At 35.9% G+C, this 22,599-nt stretch overlaps 1 protein-coding gene across 5 annotated transcripts in view; it reads right to left on the reverse strand.

The window, feature by feature from the left end:
• Positions 1–22,599, reverse strand: part of LOC113226508 (putative epidermal cell surface receptor) — an 87,516-nt gene that overhangs the window by 56,245 nt on the left and 8,672 nt on the right. For all 5 annotated transcript variants that reach the window (XM_026459145.1, XM_026459144.1, XM_026459147.1 and 2 more), the window contains exon 2: positions 50–175. In XM_026459145.1, coding sequence (XP_026314930.1) covers positions 50–161 — 112 coding nt within the window. In that variant the 5' untranslated portion in view covers positions 162–175. The remainder of the gene's footprint in view (positions 1–49; positions 176–22,599) is intronic.

Consider the following 22,599-nt stretch of genomic DNA (forward strand, 5'->3'; position numbering starts at 1 on the left):
CCTTTACTCGTCATAAAAGGAGCTTTTTCATTAGTGAAATTTCACTCACTGAGTTCTGTGTCGCAGTCTGTGTACTCGTGGTTGCAGTCTACGGTGTAGGCGGCGGCATGCGCGACCACCAGCGCGCACACCAGCGCCACCACGCGCACACGCATCGTCATTACCGGAGCGCCATCTGTATAAAATGAAGCATACATTAATTTACACTAAAATTGTAATTTATTTTACTACAACACTTCTCAAACTGACGGCAATCTCGGAAAATATTCTCTTGTGTCTTTGTTTAGGGGTTAGCTCACATATGATTCAATACTGTTGACGTAAAATGTAGGCTAACATTGCGGACATGTTGACTTAACACGACCAATATGGCGAAGATCGCTCATGAATGCCGAGTTTTAGGTGGTTATACATATCCAACAAAAACCCTGCATTATACACGATAATTATCACTAATATCAGGTTTCTTACAACGGTATGACTTCTTTTTATTTTCCCGATATTTCGGAACGGTTGCACGCTTCATGGTCACGGGTTGACCCAACCCGTGACTATGAAGCTGGCAACCGTTCCGAAAATAAAAAGAAGTCATACCGTGGTAAGAAACCTGATATAGATATGAGTGATAATCATTTAGTGAACAACCACGAAAGTCTTAAAATCTATATACACGATAATGTCACCAATTTGAACACATCATTACATAGTTGATACAAATGACCGACACGACTAATCGTATCAATAATTTCGTAATCCTCGCGTCATATGCATACAAAAATGTCAATGCTTTTCATGCCGTAGGTCTTATATTGATTCAATATGAAATGTTCAATGTATATAAATCATTGAATTTAGTCATTACGTTGTTGATACTTCTCTATGAAAAGCAATAAGGGGCAAACGACCTCGACATCATGCGTGAAGTCGTTATCCGAGACCTCGACTGCATGAAGTTGATATCGTTGAAGTCGACTTCACGCATTAACTGCATAAAGTCGAAATCAACTTCATGCAAGTAATTTCACAAAAATAATTGAATTTCATCATAGTAAAACATCGTGACATTCAATAAAATCAATATGATTATTTGGTATTCAAACCTAAAAAACAGACAGGAAAACGGTAATAATAGATGTTATAGACATTTGCTATAGAAGTATGCGGCATGGTAAATTATTTACAGCTCATGGTACATATCATAAATCTTACATTTCTATCATAAAATATTTAAATAATTCTGGAAAATTTCACATTTGTTCGCTGCCCATGTTGCGATTATCAACACTGATATATCTATAAGAGCTTTCAATTGAGGCAAAAACGTTGCATAAGGAAGTTTATCAATATTCGTATAAAACCTGCCTAAGTTTACAAGAAAACAAGTTTTCAACTAGCACCCATTAATATATTGCATAGGTACGTTTTATTTCCACTTGCTGCTAATGCGAGTTTAAAAAACAGTTATAAATAACTATGTGGGCAGTTCATAATACATGCGTGCGGCGTCGTAAGTTTGTTAAGCATCCGGTTATTGCCTCTACACCTATTTAAGTTTTGACAAGTTTAGAGTTATTATATGAGATATGAAATGCCAATTGTTTTTTTGACGAATAAGTCGTGCGCCTGGTTGTAAGCGACACGCCTGTCCATAACAATTACCGTGCTAGTCAGAGGTTTAAATCGCTAAGATATGAGGGGTACGGCCGCTGCGCCCGTTACCCTGAGACATAAGTTGACAATGTTACCAGCATCCTTACCCTTTCGAAACCGGAACACAGGTATGCTGCCATTAATGCTTGGCGGCAGAAACTTTCACAAAGAGCTCTACTGCTACCAAAATTAAACTGTACTGTACGGTGTCAACATACTACTGCTGGTCACAGGTCTAACGATGTTATGCCAAAGTTTTTTTACGCTGGTTAAATGAAGGTTGAAACATAGCTATACCTTTCCCATTAATTTGCAATAATGTTATAAATTGACTTCATAGCGCTTTTACTTTTAGTATTTGTTTTAATTGACCACTGATTGAATGAAGGCGTTTTTAATTGTTTTAACCTGCGCTGAGCAGGGAGACTAAACGCCGTATTCCAGAACTCTACTCAATACTCAAGTCAGGACTTGAGTATTGCAGTGAGCACTGAAAATCATACTCAAGTCCTTGCCATTAGGGTCGTATTTCCAGTGCTTGAAATCATACTCAAGTCTGCTCAAATCCTGACTTGAGCATTGAGTAGAGTTCTAGAATACGACCCTAAGCCAAAAAACTTGCTTAATTTATTAATACACCTATAATAAAATATATATATATATATATATATTTGTGTTTTTATAATGTTGGAAGATGTGAAGAGAATGATAAATTTGAAAAAGATGCCACTATTTTAAGTTAAAAATTAATGAAATAAATTAATTTGACTGAGTGAAAACCTCTCATTCGTTTCACATAGTTAGTTTTTACTGACTTTTGTTGAAGAAAAAGTTATTTGCTTAAGTAATATAGTATCAGAGAGAAGTATAATTTAATTAATTAAAATGCTAACTTCAAACATTATTGCGTTACTACATTTTACACCACATTTTTACTTCGTCCTGAGAAATTACATAGAAATCACATACGAGGTTTTCACTCTAAGACGACGTTGTGTTTTAGTCCGCCGAACCTAGATATAGGCTAACTATTATTATTATTATTTTATACTCATAACTTTGGCCCTTCATGAGCTTGTTTATTATTTAAATTTAAAGTTATTATTATGGATATTGTGCGTTTAAATACGAATACGATTTGCACATTTTTTTTCTTACCATTAATAGAAACTTCTTTACACTATAAAATACCCACCTACCTGCTCCAATTCCAGGATAAACGGAGCTCTTAACAACAATGAATCATCGCAACCTTAGAACGAAGACGTTGAATGAAATTAATTGATTCTCGTGTTGAATGGAATTGCATTGTTGTCAGATAACCGGAATTGTAATTAACAAGAACACCATTAAGGTCTTTACGACAATTGAGTGAAATGAGATCTCTGTTTCGTTATTTAGGTACTAATTAATAATAAAAGGCATTCTTGACTTGATGACGTCATCTAAGGGTTTATGAATCTGGGCTGTCAACAACGTATATACCATGGAATAAACAAACTAGCGGAAGTGTGAATGTTTTGTTCTATAGAACAAAATCGTGTGTCAAAGCTCTTATTCTCAAGTCTGAAGCTCTTAAGACGATCTCATTGGCCCAACGGTTTGCACTCTAGTCACCGGATTCCGGTTCAATTCCCAGTACGTGTGGTATTTTTTTTCTATAATACCAAGTGACGAGACGAACAAGTCATGCGCCTGTCCATAACAGTTGTGGCCGGTAAGCGACACGCCTGTCCTTAACAGTTGCAGTGCCACTCAAAGCTTTAAATCGCAAAGATCTGAGGGGCATTGCCATTACACCCGTTACTCTGAGACATAAGTTGACAAGTCCCATGTGCCTGTAATTTCACCAGCAGCACCCTTGCCCTTCAAAACCGGAACGTGGTAATGGCGGCACTACTTCCCTGGATGAACTCTTTCACAAGGAGCTCTACCGCTACTAAACTATGGTCTGGGTGTTCTGAGAGTGCTCCAGAGTGAATTCCTTTGCACTGGTGCTCATAGTACAGGGAATTCCGAAGTTTGAGATCAAGCAATTGATGTGGCTTTCTGGCACATTATTATAGATGTTTACAGGATTTCTAGTCTAAACCCGTCACACGTCCTAGAGATATACGGTGTTCCATCGATTATGGTAAACAAAAAATATATTTCACAAATTTTTATGAAGATTTTTTTCTGAGTGTTCGATGTTTGTACTAATAATTATAGGAAAAAATTCCATAAAATTCCATAATAATAATCCAAAAGCGAATAGTTCATATTAGCTGTTTATAGAATAAGGTGTGGTATGATCAGCTTTCACCGTACTAATAGTAAATGTAAGGTTCATTCAGTAGCAACAGAAAGAGTTCGTAGAGGGAAGTTCTGCCACCTTACCTTTTTGTGCCACCAATCAGAAAGCGAGCATACTCTGAGTAGTACTGCACCTACTATGGAATAATATAAAAAAGTCACATGTTGTTTATTTCAAATACTTTTTTTGTATATGATTGGAGACAATGGCTTGTCTCTACCTATATCAACGGGGAAAGGGCGTGAAGTATATGTATGTATGTACATCTAACATAGAAATTTAACCGCTGAAGTTTTGCGACATGTCTACCAAAGACTTTGTTGTCTATTTTAGTACATTGGCCTCAAATTACAACCACACAAAATGTGATCATGTAGAAGAATGATTGCTATTGGCATAAATCAAAACCACAATGTATAAAATATCAAATAGTTCTAGCAAAAATGACTAGCTAATCGTGTTTTGGCTTAAGTTTAATCTCCTAAGGACCCGTGTACATCAAAATGTACATGGTGATTCAGACTTTAGACAATTTGGCTGACCATTCCTATGATCAAGTATAATGAAAATATCGCATGAACACGTATAATGAAAATATCGCATTCAAACGTAGCGGCTCTATTAATTCTATACGATCAATGATCAGAGGATGACTGAAAAAATACATTTTGCATACGAAACTGTCTGTATGTACTTACTTGGGCCTAAGACATGTAATTGTATTTAGTACATTTTAATATGCATTGAGCGTTTAGCGCGTTTCCCATTGTAGTTTCCTGTGTCTTAGGAGGTCAATAGCGGTTTTTAAGTAAGATTAAACGCGCTCATGATACGAAAATAAATACGTTAATTAGCTCTCTTTGTTTGGATTTGCTTTATAATGGTGTAGTCCCTAAAATATAGACGAACACACGACTGGCCTGTAACGGGTCGGAGATGGACGCTATAAGACCAAAACCTTTTTTTTTTTTTATGAGTTTTGGTCCTATAGCATAATACGTCCCCTGCTAGTACTGCTGATACTACCGATATGATGATATTTTCAAACAGATTAGTATATTTTCTGTGATTGGTGAGGCCTGTGTGTGTGTAATAGCATTTATAGCGTTATCATAATAGCGTTTATCGAGAATTTGGGTCTACGTTTGGATATGTCAAAATAATTGTTGCAATATTTCTGTATTTATTTTCGTTATGAGTATTTACCTAATAAAGAAAATAAATGCTCGTATAGTAAGTAAACTAGATTTGTTGATTGTATAAGAAAAGAAAAAGAATATATATCTATATGGCTCGTTCCGTGGCTTAGCTGATATAGCGTCTGGCACGGTAACCCAGAAGACGTCGGTTCGACGATACAAAAAAAAAGAACATACAGTCGAATTGAGAACCTCCTCCTTTTTTGAAGTCGGTTAAAAAGAGACACAATTATGTCTCGAAATTTTAAAAGAAAACTGTTGTATTTAATAAGTTATCATGCCTATGATACGTGCGATCATACCTGTAATATAATATGTGATATGTGTTTATTTCAATAACACTTTTTTTCAGTGTGCGGAAAATAAAGCGGAAATAAAAAATATGACCTTACAATCTTTACTCGTAAGTCCACGTAATTTACATTATCTACATTACAATGGCCACAGAATACGATTAACCTAATTTTTTCTAACATTTGCCTCATACGCAATAGGACAATCCGCCTGACGTAAGAGTAATAAGGCGCAGGCCATTGTCTGCGAGCCAGTCAAATTGTATTAAAATCGGATGTCACTTTCGTACAAGGCCGAAGATGAGGTACACAAAAAATGTGACAATGCTATGGTGCGATACCTTTTCGATGATCGTCACTTGTTTTATTAATAATTATTAGTAATAGTAATTAAGTACTGCCACCTTACCTATTTCTGCCGTGAAGCAGTAATATTGAGCATTACTAATAAAATAGGGTGCTGTTGAAAGTACAGGCACATTGGGCTTATCAACTTATGTCTCGACTGACTGCCGCAGTGGCTACGCCCCTCACATCTTTGCGATTTGAAGCTCAATGGAAAGGCGTTTCGCATACCGCCAGGAGCAAGAATTGTTCTTTCCTTCGCTTGGTATCTTAAAATATCGAATAGAATCCATTCTCTGGAGATCTGATTGTTTGCCGGTTAGAAATATACCATTTGAAAATTCAATATATTTAACCATTTTCTCTGGACTCGAAAGCCAGAACAGCAACAAAGGCTTGATGCCTGAATCTGCTCTACTTCTGCTACCTAGACAACAACTGTAGTAAGCGTAGTGGCAGTGCCCCTCACATTGTTGCGATTTAAAACTCCGAGTGACACGGTAACTGTCATGGATAGGCGTGTTGCTTACTACGATTTGTTCGTACCGTCGCGCGTCGTTTGATATTATAAAAAAATATCGATTTTCTACATAATATTCATTAATATAAATGTCAACTATGTTTTTCAACAGATAGAAATGCTTTACATAAAATCAGCATACATTTCTAAAATTGCACCTACGGTGAAACACAGTCTGCAAAAAAAATTTAAACCATTTTACAAATGCCAATTCATACGGAAAAACAAAAGCATGTTATGAGTATATATATATTTTACAATCTTTATACATTTCTTCATTTTTCCATAGAGGGCGCATTCCTTATAGAAATAGTACTTTTAATATTTAAGAGTTCTTTAAATGCAGCTTTAGAAACTCAGCAACCCTAAAAACTTTAAATAAAACTTTTAATTTGTTTTGGTAACATTTTGTTAGTAGATGTTTCAATGAAGGTGCGAAATATTTTGATACATGTTTCACAATTAGATAGTTAAATAAAAAGGATCCAATGCACATCCAGTAACTTTCGAGATATGAAAGTTTAAAGTTGAAAAGTGTCTTTTACTCTTGTTTTATTTTCAAAACTTTTAATGTCATGTAACTGCAGAGATATTTATTTATGTTTATATGTTGGATTTTTTGCTGATCTAAGAGATTAGACTTTAGGAACCATTTAATACATATAACTAATCTTTTGATAATTTTGTAGATTGGATCCTTTTTGCTTAACTACATCCAATTATTTAGGGGGAGAATTGACACCCCTTAAAACCGCTTACATAAGGCCCCTCTGCCAATTGGCCAATCTCTACTTGGTTTCCCAATATTGTACTTTGCGTCCTGAAGTGAGTACTTCATAGCGTTATCGAGAGTGCAAGCTCAAAAGACCAATGACCACAGAAGAAAACCTCTGGCTTTGTACCAACGACGCATGAAGACGTTGACTCAGCGGAGCTCATTTCGATATTGTTCATTTCTTCTATAGGAACCAGCTTAGTTAAGTATTTTTCACACGTACTCCAACACTCATCCTTATTATATGGCGTGGACACAACGGCGAGCTACTTTTCGACCGTATTGCAAATGCAAAATAGCATTAGAATGCGGTCGAGAAGCAACTTGAATGACGTCAGAGCAGCTGCACGCCGACTCCAGATTTGTTGTTTTGCAGTCAGAATGCAACACATGGGATTATGCACTTAGACTACACTGTCACATTGCTTATTATAAAAAGCCAATAGTTTCAAAACACTTGACAATGTTTACTACGTACATCGTCATGACAACAATTGCAAAGCACGTGGACTTAGGACATTTTTGTTCTCACGTCAGTCATCGTCACTTGACCTATTCCAACGGGTTAGTGACCTTTGCCTTACGATGTTTTCCTTCACCATTTAAGCAAGTAATTGACCTTAATTGAGATATAATTAATTACTCGCATTTGATTATTCTTTAGTAAGTTAAGGAATAATAATTTTAAAAACTTCCAGATGTCACGTTACTTTAGAAGCCGAAAAAGTATCTACAATTATTGTAAAGTATTGCGATAAGCTTAACTTATGGCGGATCCTGTAGGGCTAGTACGAAAGGGCGCGACTGGCCCGAGAGTGACATATTGCTATTCTCTGTGCGAGAATGGCAGTATCTCGCCCTTTATGTCGCCCTCGCGGAAGTGGCGTTCTGTCGTGCTAGCCCTACTTATATACCTCTCTAATAGAGAGAGAAAAGACATGGATGGAATATTACCTTTATTAATACCTAAAATTGGCAACATCGTTTATACTTAAACTTGTGTAAATCAACTTATATTCAAACAAAATAGTCCCAACTATCATGTGTGTAACATAAGTGAATGCATACTCAATAATTATTTTTTTATTAGAATTTTATTTTTCATTAGAAAACAAACAGGTCTGATTGGCTTGACTGTAGCATTTGTTAGCGATGCGCTACTTTGAATGTTACTAATACTAATCATTCGCATGGGCAAATCATTCGCCTAAGTCGAATCCATTGTCGAATAATGATTATGTCGGAACTACTCATCCCCGTCGCATTTACATTATTTACTACATGTCAGAGAGGGCTAGGCAGAAATGCTCTATGGAATCTATGGATTAGTAATGGATGATCATTCATATCATGAGAAAAATAAGTAGATTACTAAATTGTGAGTCGAATGACAGGATTACTAATTACTAACGAGTCGAATATCGAAATCATTCGCAATCGCGCATCGCTAGCACTAGTATGTGAGGATTCGACCTTTTTCATCGTCATCCTTTTTTTTTTTCATCCTCCCTTTTTATCACCATTTTCTCTGGTTCCTGGCCATTTACTTTCGAAATTTTAAATCATTCTTTAATTCTATTGCCTCATCATTCTCACTTTTCTTCTTTCCGTCGTCACTCTCACGAAATTCTCGAAGAGTGAGGACGTGCGTATGATCTGCATCATGTAAACTCAACCTCACGTAATGTAAGTGTTTTAAAGCATGGTATATATATGTGTATATAGGCCCTTTGGGATAAGTGTCTGGACTATTTGTTAATGCGTAGTAAGAGAGTGTTTTATAATGTTGTACAAGTTTTTATATTGTTTATTTTTGTTACAGCCTGTTTGTTCCCTTTCCTCTTGTTTACCTTTTCTTCTGAATATACAAAACGTTAACGTGAACCGGAGTATCCAATCCAGTAATCCATTTTATTGCAGTGACACTGGCGTCGCCACTAGTACTTGGCAAAGGCTTTCTGATTCCTGACGATCTTATCGTGACATACAAAACATCCGCATCCGTAAAAACTCAGTATCGATTTATGCGGACGTTGGATGCTGACGCAGACATTTAAAAATATGCTGATGATCTGCGGTCCCCGACATGGATACAGACGTTTGCGGCATCCCTATACTCTATGGCGGTGGAGTTAATCGCTGCGTTTTAATGGGTACACGGGACTACCGACTTGGAGTCGCACATAACCGCTCGCTGCTCCCCCGAACCGAATGGTACGTGTAACGTATTTGCCAGCATTAAAAAAAGACACTTCTATCTACACATTAATGTCAGGCTTTCACTCCAAAAGTTTAATTTCTTTTAATTCAAATTGACATTAATAAATAGACTTCACAAGGCAAGTTACTAAAGGTCGTATTCCAGAACTCTACTCAATGCTCAAGTCAGGACTTGAGTATGATTTCTGGTGCTTGAAATCATACTCAAGTCCTGACTTGAGCATTGAGTTATTTATTGACTTTATTGACTCTAAGGGTCGTATTCTAGAACTCTACTCAATGCTCAAGTTAGGATTTGAGTATGGTTTAAAGCACTTGATATCATACTCAAGTCCCTGCCATTAGGCTCGTATTTCCAGTGCTTGTGTTGCCCGTGCAATCCTGACTTGAGCATTGAATAGAGTTCTAGAATACGACCCTAAGACTAACATTCGGTGACAAAAATCGTCAATCAATTCATTCAAGTTCCGTTGTTCGAGAAGTGCACTGTCCGTTGCAAGTCATGAATCAGTGATTAAGGCTAAAGAAAGTCTTTCCGAATATGCGCATACACAACTATGTATATTATATTTGTGTACGCTTTTGTCTGTGGTTAACGCATTGACCTTAACTTTCTAAGTTGAAAATTACTTTATAAATGTATTTTTTTAGCAAAAACCACTTTTTTGGAAGGTTGATTCATACAGTAAATTTTTAATGGAGAATCATTTCTTGAAAGTTTCCTATGTATACTTAATTATATTTCATTTTAATTGCTTTTCTAGTACGCGAAAACATTTTTTTTTTAATATAATGGTATTGTATTGGTGTATTGGTAGTGGTGTTGGTATAATAATATATAACATTATCATTATCATTGGTAGGTAGTGGTGTTGGTATAATAATATATAACATTATTGTCGAAAAAAAAATTACTACGTAATTAATTACTTAAAAATATCTCTCGAGTAAAAAATATTTAAAAAAAACTAATTATTTATCGAGTTCGTAGGTTTTAGCGATTGTTACACATAGGAAATGAAACTATTTTTCCAGATTTAAATCGCGTATTTTTTCTAAACTTATTATTTTCCTACGCTTAATTAAAAATCGATAACCATACAAAAAATGGCACATTTTCATGTATCGTATTCTCACAAAATGACACACTTTGTAAGACTGCGCGTATGATGCGGTATAGTCGCGATTTCTTCATATTTTTTTAGGGTTGTCACATTTACATTAAGGTACGAAAATATCGTAGATACCCTTGGTACAACAAAGACACATATGTGATCATATGCCAATAGTGCTTTTATCACATGAAAGTCGTAAAAATAATATGAATTCTGCTGCTCGTTCACTGCGCTCACTTCCCTGAGAAGAACGAACAGGAAACGCTGGGTTACTTTCTCAAATAAACTTAAATGCTATGGAATAGACTTTGAACCATATTTGTTTGCAATCTAGAGCCTAGTCGTCTTTTCATCCATTTTTATCTAAGACCTAGTCTTCAATTTTGTAACGATATTTCAATTAAAATAATTTTAATGTAAGTATTAAACTTAGGAAATGATAATCTTAATATGTGCTCCGGAATCTTATTGTAAAAACGTACATTTGCGAACAAAATTACCCGACCGTTGGTCAATTCATGTACAGAAATTTGAAAATAGTATAATAATAATAATAATAATAATAATAACAACGCACACACTCAACATAGCCCCGCACTAGGGAAACCCTGTGTCGCGGGTGCCATGGACACATACATAGACAAACACAAATTACACCCAAACTCACGAGAGAAATAAATGTAGGCCATACAAATATTTCTCCCGGCCCGGGAATCGAACCCAGGACCTCTGCGTGTCAGTCCGGCATGGTAACCGTTCGGCCACGGAGGCAGTATAAAAAATAAAATTCTGCAAGTCGTGACGAAGCCGAATTTGGAATTTCAAACTGTGACCAGATAATTGAGGTCAAAAGTCTATGGGTAAAATATTCAATTGTAAAATGCAAATTGCGCGCGCAAATGTGCAGAAATAAAAGAACCGCTGCACTTTCAAGAAGCGACATTCTGCCTAGTTTATTATATCACTACCATTATCAAATGAATTATTGTGATCACCACTAATTAGAACTCGGCACTAAAACCAACACATTTAAAGAACTGCAAAATGTGACATATGTTTAACTTACAGCGTAAATGTATGTACATAAATGTAACGGAAAATCCTTGGCCTTTGATTTACGAATATTGCAACGGGCGGTGCACGTGCTCAAACAACGGCACATTGTGAATGAATTGATTATTTTTGTCACCGAATTTAGTCTTACAAGGTATACGGAAGGGTCCTCCCTTACGTTTTCGTACTTCTGGTGTACCCTGGGCACGCCACTACGACCGTCACCCTTACGTAAGTTGACAAGTCCTATGTGCCTGTAATGTCACCACCACTCTTGCCCTTCCAAGCCGGAACGCAGTAATGTTCACTTTACTGCTTGGCGGCAGAAATAGGTAAGGTGCTTCCCTGCACGAACTCTTTCACAAAGATATCTACTACTATTATTATTATTATTATTATTTTCCATATCATGTTTTTTGTTTTATTATTGTTCTTGCTAATTACTGTGATTAAATATGTCCGTTGTAACTAGAATAAATAAATAATATAAATAAAGCTTAACGGAGTTGACACAGCCCTAGCTATGAAGTGGTACCTATACACAACAAGCTCTAAACCTATTGTTCACCGAGATTGATAGGTACACGTCTTTACGTCTTAGCAAGACCTAATTCTTGGTCGACTCGTTAATACGGAAAATAGAAAGTTGCTATTGCACTTTATACGTTTTGGTCAAGATATTTTGATGTTGAATGATTTAAGTATTTCAAATTTTTCGTTTGTCATGTATCTTAATTTCACTTGTATGTCAGTTTTGCACCTGTGTCATAAACATTTGCGTGACAAATTTTTTTTACTCGATGGTTTGTAGTTCGAAATTTAAAATATCTTTTTTTTATAACTAAGCACATTTTACTTTTTTTTATATAATTTCAAGTGACGGAACTGACAAGTCATGAGTCTGATGGTAAGTTATACGCCTGTCCATAACAGTTACAGTGCCACTCAGAGCTTTAAATTGCAAGATCTGAGGGCTACTACCACTTCACCCGTCACCTTGAGTCCAAATTTGACAAGTCCCATGTGCCTGTAATTTCACCAGCACCCTTACCCTTCGAAAAAGGAACACAGTAATGCTGATATTACTGCTTAGCGGCAGAAATAGGCAAGGTAGGCAAAGTACTACACTAATTTGTCGGACGTGTCGTGTCCTGTCGCGTCAGAACAGCACACACTAATATAAATCTATATTAAATGTACGAAACCGATACCGTTCTGACGCGTCACGACACGACACGTCAGACAAATGTAAATCCGTCTAAATATAGTAGCAGTAGAGCTCCTTGCGAAGGAGATCGTCCAGGGAAGTAGGTATACCTTACCTATTCTCTGCCAAGCAGTAACGTCACCATTACTGTGTTCCGGTTTTGAAGGTGCTGGTGAAATTACAGGCACACGAGACTTGTCAACTTATGTCACAGAGTGACGGGCGCAGTGGCAGTGCCCCTCAGATTTAAAGCTCTGGGTGGCACTGCAACTGTTATGGACAGGCTGTGTAGCTTACTGCCAGGCACACGATTTAAAAAAAAGGCGAATCGAAGGAATTTTTTCTAAGTGTTCGATCTTTGTACAAACAATTCCTATTTTTTGAATAAATTCTAATTGTAACTGCTTTTGTATAAATTTTGAATGCCAGTATTGGTGAAATGTACAATCTAATATAATATAACACGTTCATTGTTAATTACATTTTTAGCGAATAAATATCTTGTATTCTTACATTCTTGCTAAGCCACGGAGTAGTCAAATTAGTTTTTCTCCTAGCTAACTACAAAAAGAACTAAAATAAGTAGTTGCGTTGAAATAGACACTCTAAACTGCCGACGGAATAGTTTTTACAATCAACTACCAAAACGAGAGCACTTTTTCTCTTAAGTTGTGTAAAGTATTAATAATTGGCCTGGATTACTGCACGTGAAAGGTATCTTACTTTGGAAATTGTATTATATTATATATTTTGGGATTAGAGTCTTGGCCAAAACTGGTCTTTATAGTTTGATTCCGGGTTCTATATGTCAGAATATGGGGCAGAGGGGGAAAAAACGCAGGTTTCGAAGTCAGAACTCCAACGACAATTTGTCGGCTAAAGGAGACTGATACGCTTTTATACAAACCTGGGCCAAGATGTAAAAAGATAGCAATCTGAGAACAGAGTTATAAGTGACTTAAAAGTGATGTTTAGAGTGCATTTGGTTTTTTTATATATAGACAATTATGACGGCCTCTATGGTCGAGTGGCTTGCACGACGGTTTTCATGGTGTCGCCATTTCTGAGATCCGGGGTTCGATCCCCGACCGGGTCAGTGTAGAAAACTAACTTTTCTATATGGTTTCAGGTTTGGGTGTTTGTGGTACTTGTTGTTTCCGTTTTCCATAACACAAGTGCTTTAGCTGCTTACTTTGGTCAGAGCAACGCATGTGATGTCTAATATTTACTTATTGTTATATATTTGTCGAGTTGGAGGATGTTAGGAAACTCAAACATCATAAATTTAAAAGATCAAGGTAAGGATGTAATGTTTTTACTCTTCTAGCGCAATATCGGGCAATTAAATCTTAAAATATGACTTTTAGACTCTTAATTTGTTCTAAAATAAAGGTATACTAATACAGATTGTCGTATAACTATTTCTAGTAATTCTGTTTTTTATATCAAATTTAAAGTTCAAGTTAATGGAGGTTTACGAATTTAAATAAAATAAATAGCCAGTTAAAATATGTAAATTAAAAGTAAATTAGTGTTAACAATGGCTGCTTAATCAACAGATAGACATCATGCTGTTGGTCGAAGATGACGTAGATAAATTTGAGTAAAATTTTAATTGAAATTAAAAATATATTAACCGCGAAGCAGTAAAGAGAGCATTACGGTGTTTCGGTTTTGAAAGGAGCTGGTGAAATTATAGGCACATGGGACTTATCATTTTATGTCTCATGGTGACAGGCGCAGTGGCAATGTCCCTCAGACCTTTGCGTTTTAAAGCGTGTCGCTTAACAAAAGCATTAATATATTGTTAATTCTGTAGTAAATATTATATATAGTGGTTAAGGGGACCTCTTGTTTATATAATATTTAATCGTAAAAATACCCTTGAAGATACTCTTGTTTATATAATATTTAATCGTATAGACACACGCGCTACGGCGGGCGGTGCAATTTATTTTGTAAAGGTTTAGTAAATATTCAACAGAGTTTGTATACATGAACAGTGAAAACGAAAAATTAACTCAAAGAATACAGTCATTATACTTCACAATAAAAAACAATTTTGATGCAACAAAAAATGAAACAGAAATGAAAGCTATATATAATTTATAGTTAAATAAATTCCTGACACAAAAAGCGAACTTCGAAAGTGCAATAATAATTATCTGTTTATCAATTTCCAAATCCAGGGCGATAAATAAATTTGGACAAAAAAAATAATGTTGACAATTGATATTGCACAGGAACACACACAGGGACACGCACAAGAACACGTTCAGGGACACGCACAGCGACAGAAACAGGGACACGCACAGGGGGCAAGCATAGGGAAACGCACGTGCTCATCCATTCGCGCACCTACACACACGCATAACATTAAATTCTCATATTATATACAATATTGGCACTAGTTACATTTGGACAAAAATGAACTAAACCATGTGCAACTCAATGATTGTCACTAATTACAGGTTTCTTAACACGGTAATATTTATTTTTATTTTCCCGATGTTTCGGCACGGTTCCACGCACAATGTTCACGGGTTAACTTGCCAGAATTCCGAAATATCATGAAAATAAAGAAACCTGTAATTAGTGAATAATTTTTTGATGCAATGAGTTGCATCAGTTAATTGTTTTTATTTTTAACCGACTTAAAAAAAGAGGAGTTTTCAATTCGATTGTATTTTTCTTGTGTGTATGTTCCGCAAATACTCCGACATTTGTGAACCGGTTTCAATTATTCTTTTTTTAGAAAGGCACATCAGCAGTGGTTCCATTCAAATCTGAAGACAATTCCACCTCTAAGGGTCGCAAATTAGGGGATGAGTACGATGATTTCAATTTTCTGTTAACTGATTTCAATAAAACTTGCCAAAAGATATAACAAATACTGCGAAAGCGGATAAGCAAACTTTTGAGGTCTTTTTTTATAAAAAGTTATCATTATTTGTGTTATTATTAAATTATTAATAATTTGCCGCATTCGTGAATTTCGTTTTCCTCAAAGATTGACTGGTAGAGAATGCTTTTAGCATTAAGTCCGCCTTTTGTACCATTCTGTGTTGTGGTCAATAAAGTTTAATACATAAATAAATTATTATTATAGCCTAGTAAATACTTCAGCTTGTCAATAAAGCGTGAAACACACAGAGAACGGGTGCGGGTCGGGCGCGTATCGGGTCGGGAGAACAGCAGATGTAATTCCGTGTATCTCTATGGACGTCAATACTACACATGCGGGCGCGAGACGGGTGCAGGTCAGGTCCCGCGCAATAAGTATGTGTTTCACGCTTACATTGAACACTGTTAGTGTATTGAGACAGTAATTCTTTATTATTGTAATAATTTCGTAGCACATTGAACTAGGTTATTCTCAAAGTAACTTACCAAGTACCAAATAAAATGATAAAAAATCAAAATGTTACATTTGAACAATTGTCTATTCTGCCACTTCAAATGTATTAAAACTTCAAGCAGATTAAACAAGAACTGTTGCAACCGCGATGTGTAAAGCACACGACTGTAACCTACTCGAAGTTCTCACGACAACAATCAAAACTAGTTTTACACGCGGTTTTTCTCGTATAATCAGTCACCGGATTTCGTAACCATTGTATACCATTGTTGTAACAACCAAGTTACGTTCAATTCAATGGAAGCTCGTAACTTTTTGCTGATTACTTTGTGCATTATTAGATTTTCTATTATTTACTGATTACGGGACGATTGGCAGTATGTAATTAAAAGTGATTAACTTTCAAATGATAGTGAGCTGCTTTTGCTATTCGGACGTCAATGTGGCATAGCTTTTACGAAAGTAAAAGAAGGGCTGGGTCCATAAATTTATTAGAAGTAGAAAATGTAAGGAAAAGAAAAGTAACAAAAATAATACAATGATATAAAAAGGTACAAACAATATATAACACTCCCTACTTACTTCAATACTTAAAACATATAGATACACCACGCGCGGGCGAGAGACGGGCGCAGGTCGGGTCCCGAGCCCGCTCGTGATGTATTAAAACAACATTACGTGAAGTTGAGTTTTACACGATGATTAATAAGTGCGTCCTCTCGCTTCCAGAATTTTGATGGGAGTGATGACGAAACAAGCCAACGTAATAATAATGGAAGGAAAAGGAAATACGAGAACGATTAAAAATTTTAAAAGTAAGTGGCCAGGAACCAGAAAGACGGTGATAAAAAGGCGGGATGACCATGAAGGAGATCAGCATCGTCACAATACGCCAATTTACTAATTTATAGTCGAAATTTGTATAATATATTTAAGTAAGTTTAAATTGGCTTAAAAAGATTCCCATACCATCATTCACTAATGAATGATGTAATAAGGAAGTCATACCAAAATGAATTTTGCGGTTCAAAGGTTAAAGGTTAAGTTAATTTAACACCTTTCTCCGCACTTATTCACCCAAAACCAAATGGTCGGTTATGGGGACATGTATTATATAAACTTGAGACACGTAATTTTTTTTCTTTTGCCTGTTAACCGTAGTTAGTTACAAGTTATATTTGTAATGATGATAATATTTTTATATTAGGGGTTAAAGTATGAAATTGCCGTTTTATTGCAATAGGTTCTTTGAATTTTCATAGAATCTTCATGGTTTGAGGTTTTCGAATGAAACTTTTTTCAAATGGTTTCTGTGATTTTTTTTTTTTATATTTGAAACATATGAATATCGACTTTCAATTGTTTTTGTTATTCAATTTAGACAAGAAAGATGGATACTGCGAAAATTCGAGTGATTTTTGAATACGAGTTCCGACGCGGAACTAACGCGGCAGAAACAGCCCGCAATATCAATGCTGCCTTTGGAGAGGGGTCTACTAATGAACGCACCGTGCGATTTTGGTTTAAACGCTTTCGTGATGGAAATTTCGACTTAAAGAACGAGTCACGAGGAAGACCGCCCACACAGGTGAATAACGATGAATTAAGAGAGATAGTGGAAGCCGATCCTAGTCAAACTACCCAGGAATTAGCGGCATGGTTTAACGTTACCTTACCCACAATATTGACTCACTTGCGTCAAATCAATAAAATAAAAAAATACGAAAAATGGGTGCCTCATGATTTGACTGATCTGCAGAAAGAAACGCGTGGTGAAACTTGTGTTGCCTTGTTGAACCGGTACAGAAATGAAGGAATATTGGATCGAATTGTAACATGTGATAAAAAGTGGATTCTTTATGATAACCGGAAAAGAAAAATGCAATGGCTGACCCCAGGTCAAATGCCACAACAGTGTCCTAAAGCAAAACTTACCAATAAAAAGGTAATGGTAACTGTTTGGTGGTCTCAGCATGGTGTTATTCACTATAGTTTTCTCCGATCTGGTCAAGCAATAACGGCAGATGTCTATTGTGCCGAACTCCGAACCATGTTGACAAAACTAGCAGTAAAACAGCCCCGACTCATGAATCGATCTTCACCATTATTGCTCCACGACAACGCGAGACCTCACACAGCACGAGAAACCATTTTGAACCTTCAGGAACTGCAGTTAGAAACCATTCGTCATCCTCCGTATTCACCAGACCTTGCTCCAACGGACTACCATTTTTTTCGTGATTTGGACAATTATCTACGTGACAAGAAGTTTTCTTCCCAGGAGGCAGTACAAAATGCTTTCACACAGTTTGTGCAGTTTAGATCGGCGGAGTTCTATCGCAAAGGCATTAATAACCTTCCCATTAGATGGCAGCAATGTATAGATAATAATGGCAACTATTTTGATTAAATAAATTTGTTAAAAATTAAAAAAATAAACAATTTAGATTTTCAGTACAAATCGGCAATTTCATACTTTAACCCCTATTATTAAAGTGTCAGAAACATTACCTATTGTCAAATGTGGAAAAGTTTTATATAGGTACAGAAGCATTATTCTTAAAATACTAATAACTTCCCAGGACTATATTACTAACATCATACGCAACAAGTTTTGTTCCATGACTATTTATATACATATTAAGCGTGCGTGATGAAAAAAAAACTTTTTTATTTCAACAAGTAATCGGACGAGCATGTCGCGCGTCTGGTGACAAGCGTCACGACTATCCATAACAATTGCGATGGCTATCAGAACTTAATTGCAAAGATCTGAAGGGCACTGTCACTGCGCCCGTGACCATGAGACGTAAATTGACAAATAGAAAACCGAAACACTGTAATGTGATTACTGCTTAGCGGCAGAAATAGGTAAGGTGGCAGTACTTCCCTAGACGAACTCTTTAACACGGAGCTTCAGAACAGATAATTAGAGCAACTAAATTAACTTCAAGGGCTTTACTCCGAACACCCAGACTAGAACTAACTTAGAAAAGTTTATTTGTAAATTTATCCTATTGTGAATCGAACTGAAAACCTTCTCTACAAGATCCCATAGCAAGCCATCGAGGTCATCAATCTCTGTCGATAAACGCTTAGTAAGACATGTTTATTAAAGACTATAAACAAAGATTGTTGTTAATGATTTTTTTGACAACGTAATAAGCGCGTCAAGTACTGATTACTTCCTTGGTCTCTATGTGTTTAACAAGACCATATCATAGAGTGATTGCAATTAAAAAAGAACGTTCTGGAACTACCAACAAGGTTTTAATCACTTTGGTTTAAAACATAAAATGAAGAAAAAACCAGATACAAAAAAAATTGCTTACATAATTGCAGGAAGTTCAAAAAAGTCGGAAGTTCAGAAAATTTTGATTTTGCTTAACTCTACATTGTAAGTACATTGTTTATGTTTGGAGCGTCTATAACCCTTATATTCACCATAGTAACACATAATAATGGGTTATGTCTCATCTTTGTACCTGTACAGTCACAAACCGCCGTGATTAGCAATCTCTCGACCATTGAGGGTGGCAAACGGAGCATAACCAGTTGCCAAATTGTCTTGTTGCGCGAAAACATCTGCGTTATTTAACTCGTACTTATTAGCGCAAAAAGAATCTTTTATTTTGCCACTAAAACACGATTTCGGTTCGACATATAATGACATGTTGTGAGTAAAAATCTGTTTGGAAAAATTGGCTGTATTTATGTAGATTATACACCTTAATTACTAAGTAATTTTAGTATGGCAGAACACGTGTTAAATAGAATTTGTAAATAATAAACATGTTAGTAGCAGTATGGTGAAAAGACTCCTTGTGAAAGAGCTCGTCCAGGGAAGTGATGCCACCTCATCTGTTTCTGCTACCAAGATGTAATGTGAGAATTACTGCGTTCCGGTTTTGAAGAGAAAGAGTGCTGGTGAAATTACAGGCACATGGGACTTGTCAACGTAACTCTCAGGATGATGGGCACAGTGGCAGTGATCATATCAGTGATCAGATCTTTACGATTGAAATCTTGACCGCCACTGTAACTGTTGATGGTTGTGTTGCTCATCATAGGGCACACGACTTGTTCGTCCCGTTACTTGGTGTCATAAAAAAAATATAACTGAACTTATTTCATTTACTGAATGTACACTATAGGGAGTTCGATTGCCTTTACAATCTTTGGATGAATTTGATGTGTGTTAAAAACATTGACTTACAATTATATGGACGTCGGGTCCGCGCTAAAAAGTGTCCGAACTTATAGGGCGTTAAAATCGTATACAGAGCGTCATTCACGCTTTACTCTTCATTTGTTCGACTGACAGCGAAGCACGCAAAATTAGACATTCTTCGGTTTTTATCGCCGTAAGCAATAACATCTTTGTATTAATAATTATAAAAAACTAGTCGAGTAATTTCACAAAAAATAAATGAAATTTGAAAATCATGGTAATAAACATCACTATGTTGAATAAAATCGATATTACGAAATATATTGTTAGAAAGTTCCGAATAAAAAACGAAATCATCTTTAAAACCCACAAAAGATCAAGTGAACAATTAGAACAGGTACTCAAATAAAGCACATTATAATATTTTCCCATGGCGTTGTGTAATTGGCCTTGGCAGGGTCCGATTTGGGGTGTGATCCGCAGATCGCGAGTCACGGGTCAACGTTGCGGGTCACAGCGCTAACGGTTGGCATTATAGTGAGCTCGGGGCTATTTTTGTCGGTTACATCTTCAAGGTTTACAACTTAACAAGTTTATCGCCGTGGTGGGTCAAAATGATCGATATATCATCTACCTACTGGGGCCGTGGGGGGTTGAAATGTTAAAATGTGCTCACACCACAGGTGGCAAACGCTACTTATTTAGCCATATACCATGCCCAGAGGAATTTCTGTTGCCAGTTGGTTTTTAGGGTTTTTTATGGCATACCTACTTTTCTAGACTTAGAGGGAAAAAAGTATATTTGTAATAAAAAAAAATTTTTTTTCAAATTGAATTTATAAGTTTCAAACTAAGCACAATAATGGTTAATGTGAAATTTCAATCTCTAATGAAAGACTTGTGTCAGTTTTAGGTAAACATCGGTCGAACATTACGCGTACGTACTTTGTTCGGCATTATGACCAGCCTAAACGTAATAATTATTACATTTAGTTCGCGCCGGGTTGAATGCCCGCCACTAAAAATAATCCCACAAAAGCACGAAATAAAGAAATATCGCGAATAATTATATCATTTTTTGAACATTATTGAAAATTCTAGCCGGTGACGAACGGTTTACTCTATAGCTAACATCTGTGTTAAACATCTAATTCCCGAACCTTGTATGGTCGGGGTTTGTAGTGTAGTTTATGTTGTTATTTCTTTACACCTTAGTAGAGCTCCTTGTGAAAAAGCTCGTCGGCAAAATTACTCCGTAAGGTGGTTGGTAAAAATTACAGGCACATGGGCCTTGTCAACTTAAGTCTCAGGGTGACTGGCGCAGGTACAGTGTCTCTTAGATGTTTGAAATTTAAAGCTCTGAGTGGCACTGCAACTGCCATGGACAGGCGTGTATATCATGAAACTTGAAAAATGTATAAAAACTTTGTACCAAAAAAGTAAAAATAAATATATTTAAATGTAATGTAAAAAATCTAAATACGTCAACGCTTTTCCATATCGTTATCTAAATAAGATGAAGAAATTCCTACATAAAATTAAATACTCTTCCAAAAGATCTCATTCGAGCCCAAAATACCGTTATTATTAACAAATACTATGGAGACGAACTGGTTATTTTCCGACGAGGTTAGTTATTGATATTGGTTCAAATATTTTCTTCTATGGAGTTAGAAATAACAATTGATAATATCAAATTCGTCACAAAATTGATAAGTATGCTTGAACAGTTTCTCACCCCTAGCCATCTTTAAACTTAAATGCAAAATTACGAATTGATGCAAAGCTGCACTGAAAAGCAACTTAGATCATGATTTCAATATTCAGTTACTTTTGTGCGATGCTTATGCTAGGACCAGTAATTGTTTTTTAGTTAACCTATTAAAAAAATCGAATGAAGTATGAATGAAAAGGTTTGCCTCAAAATAAGGGTGGTCAGAGTGTATTACGTTGATGGAGCTCACAGCAGAACGCAAACTATTTATTACTTTATATTGTAACGATTGCAGATTGTAAAATTCTCATGAAATATTTAATTGAATGTCCCTTAAGTGTGCTTGAAACAGACACTTCAAAGGAAAAAGAAATTTGTTGAACAGTTGAAAGATATATAAGTAAAGGTGGGTTTAAACGAAAAGCACTTTCAAAAGTTTGTTTTTTAATATAAGCACACAAGCACGCTTAATTTTAAGTTATAAGCACGTGAGATGGAGGTCAAATACATACTTATTTTAAACATAAAAAAGCCTACACAGAAGTAAAGAAGGACACTGGCTCTTGGAACTCATGATATAATAATGTTTGGTAGTCAGGAACTTTGCATTAATATTATAATCTATTTGATGAGGTCAAACCATTAAGCTACCACGGCATATTTTATATATTTAATTGGTACAT

Source organism: Hyposmocoma kahamanoa, unplaced genomic scaffold (genome assembly GCF_003589595.1).
Source record: "Hyposmocoma kahamanoa isolate Upper Pololo Valley unplaced genomic scaffold, ASM358959v1 192, whole genome shotgun sequence".
NCBI classification, from domain to species: Eukaryota; Metazoa; Arthropoda; class Insecta; order Lepidoptera; family Cosmopterigidae; genus Hyposmocoma; species Hyposmocoma kahamanoa.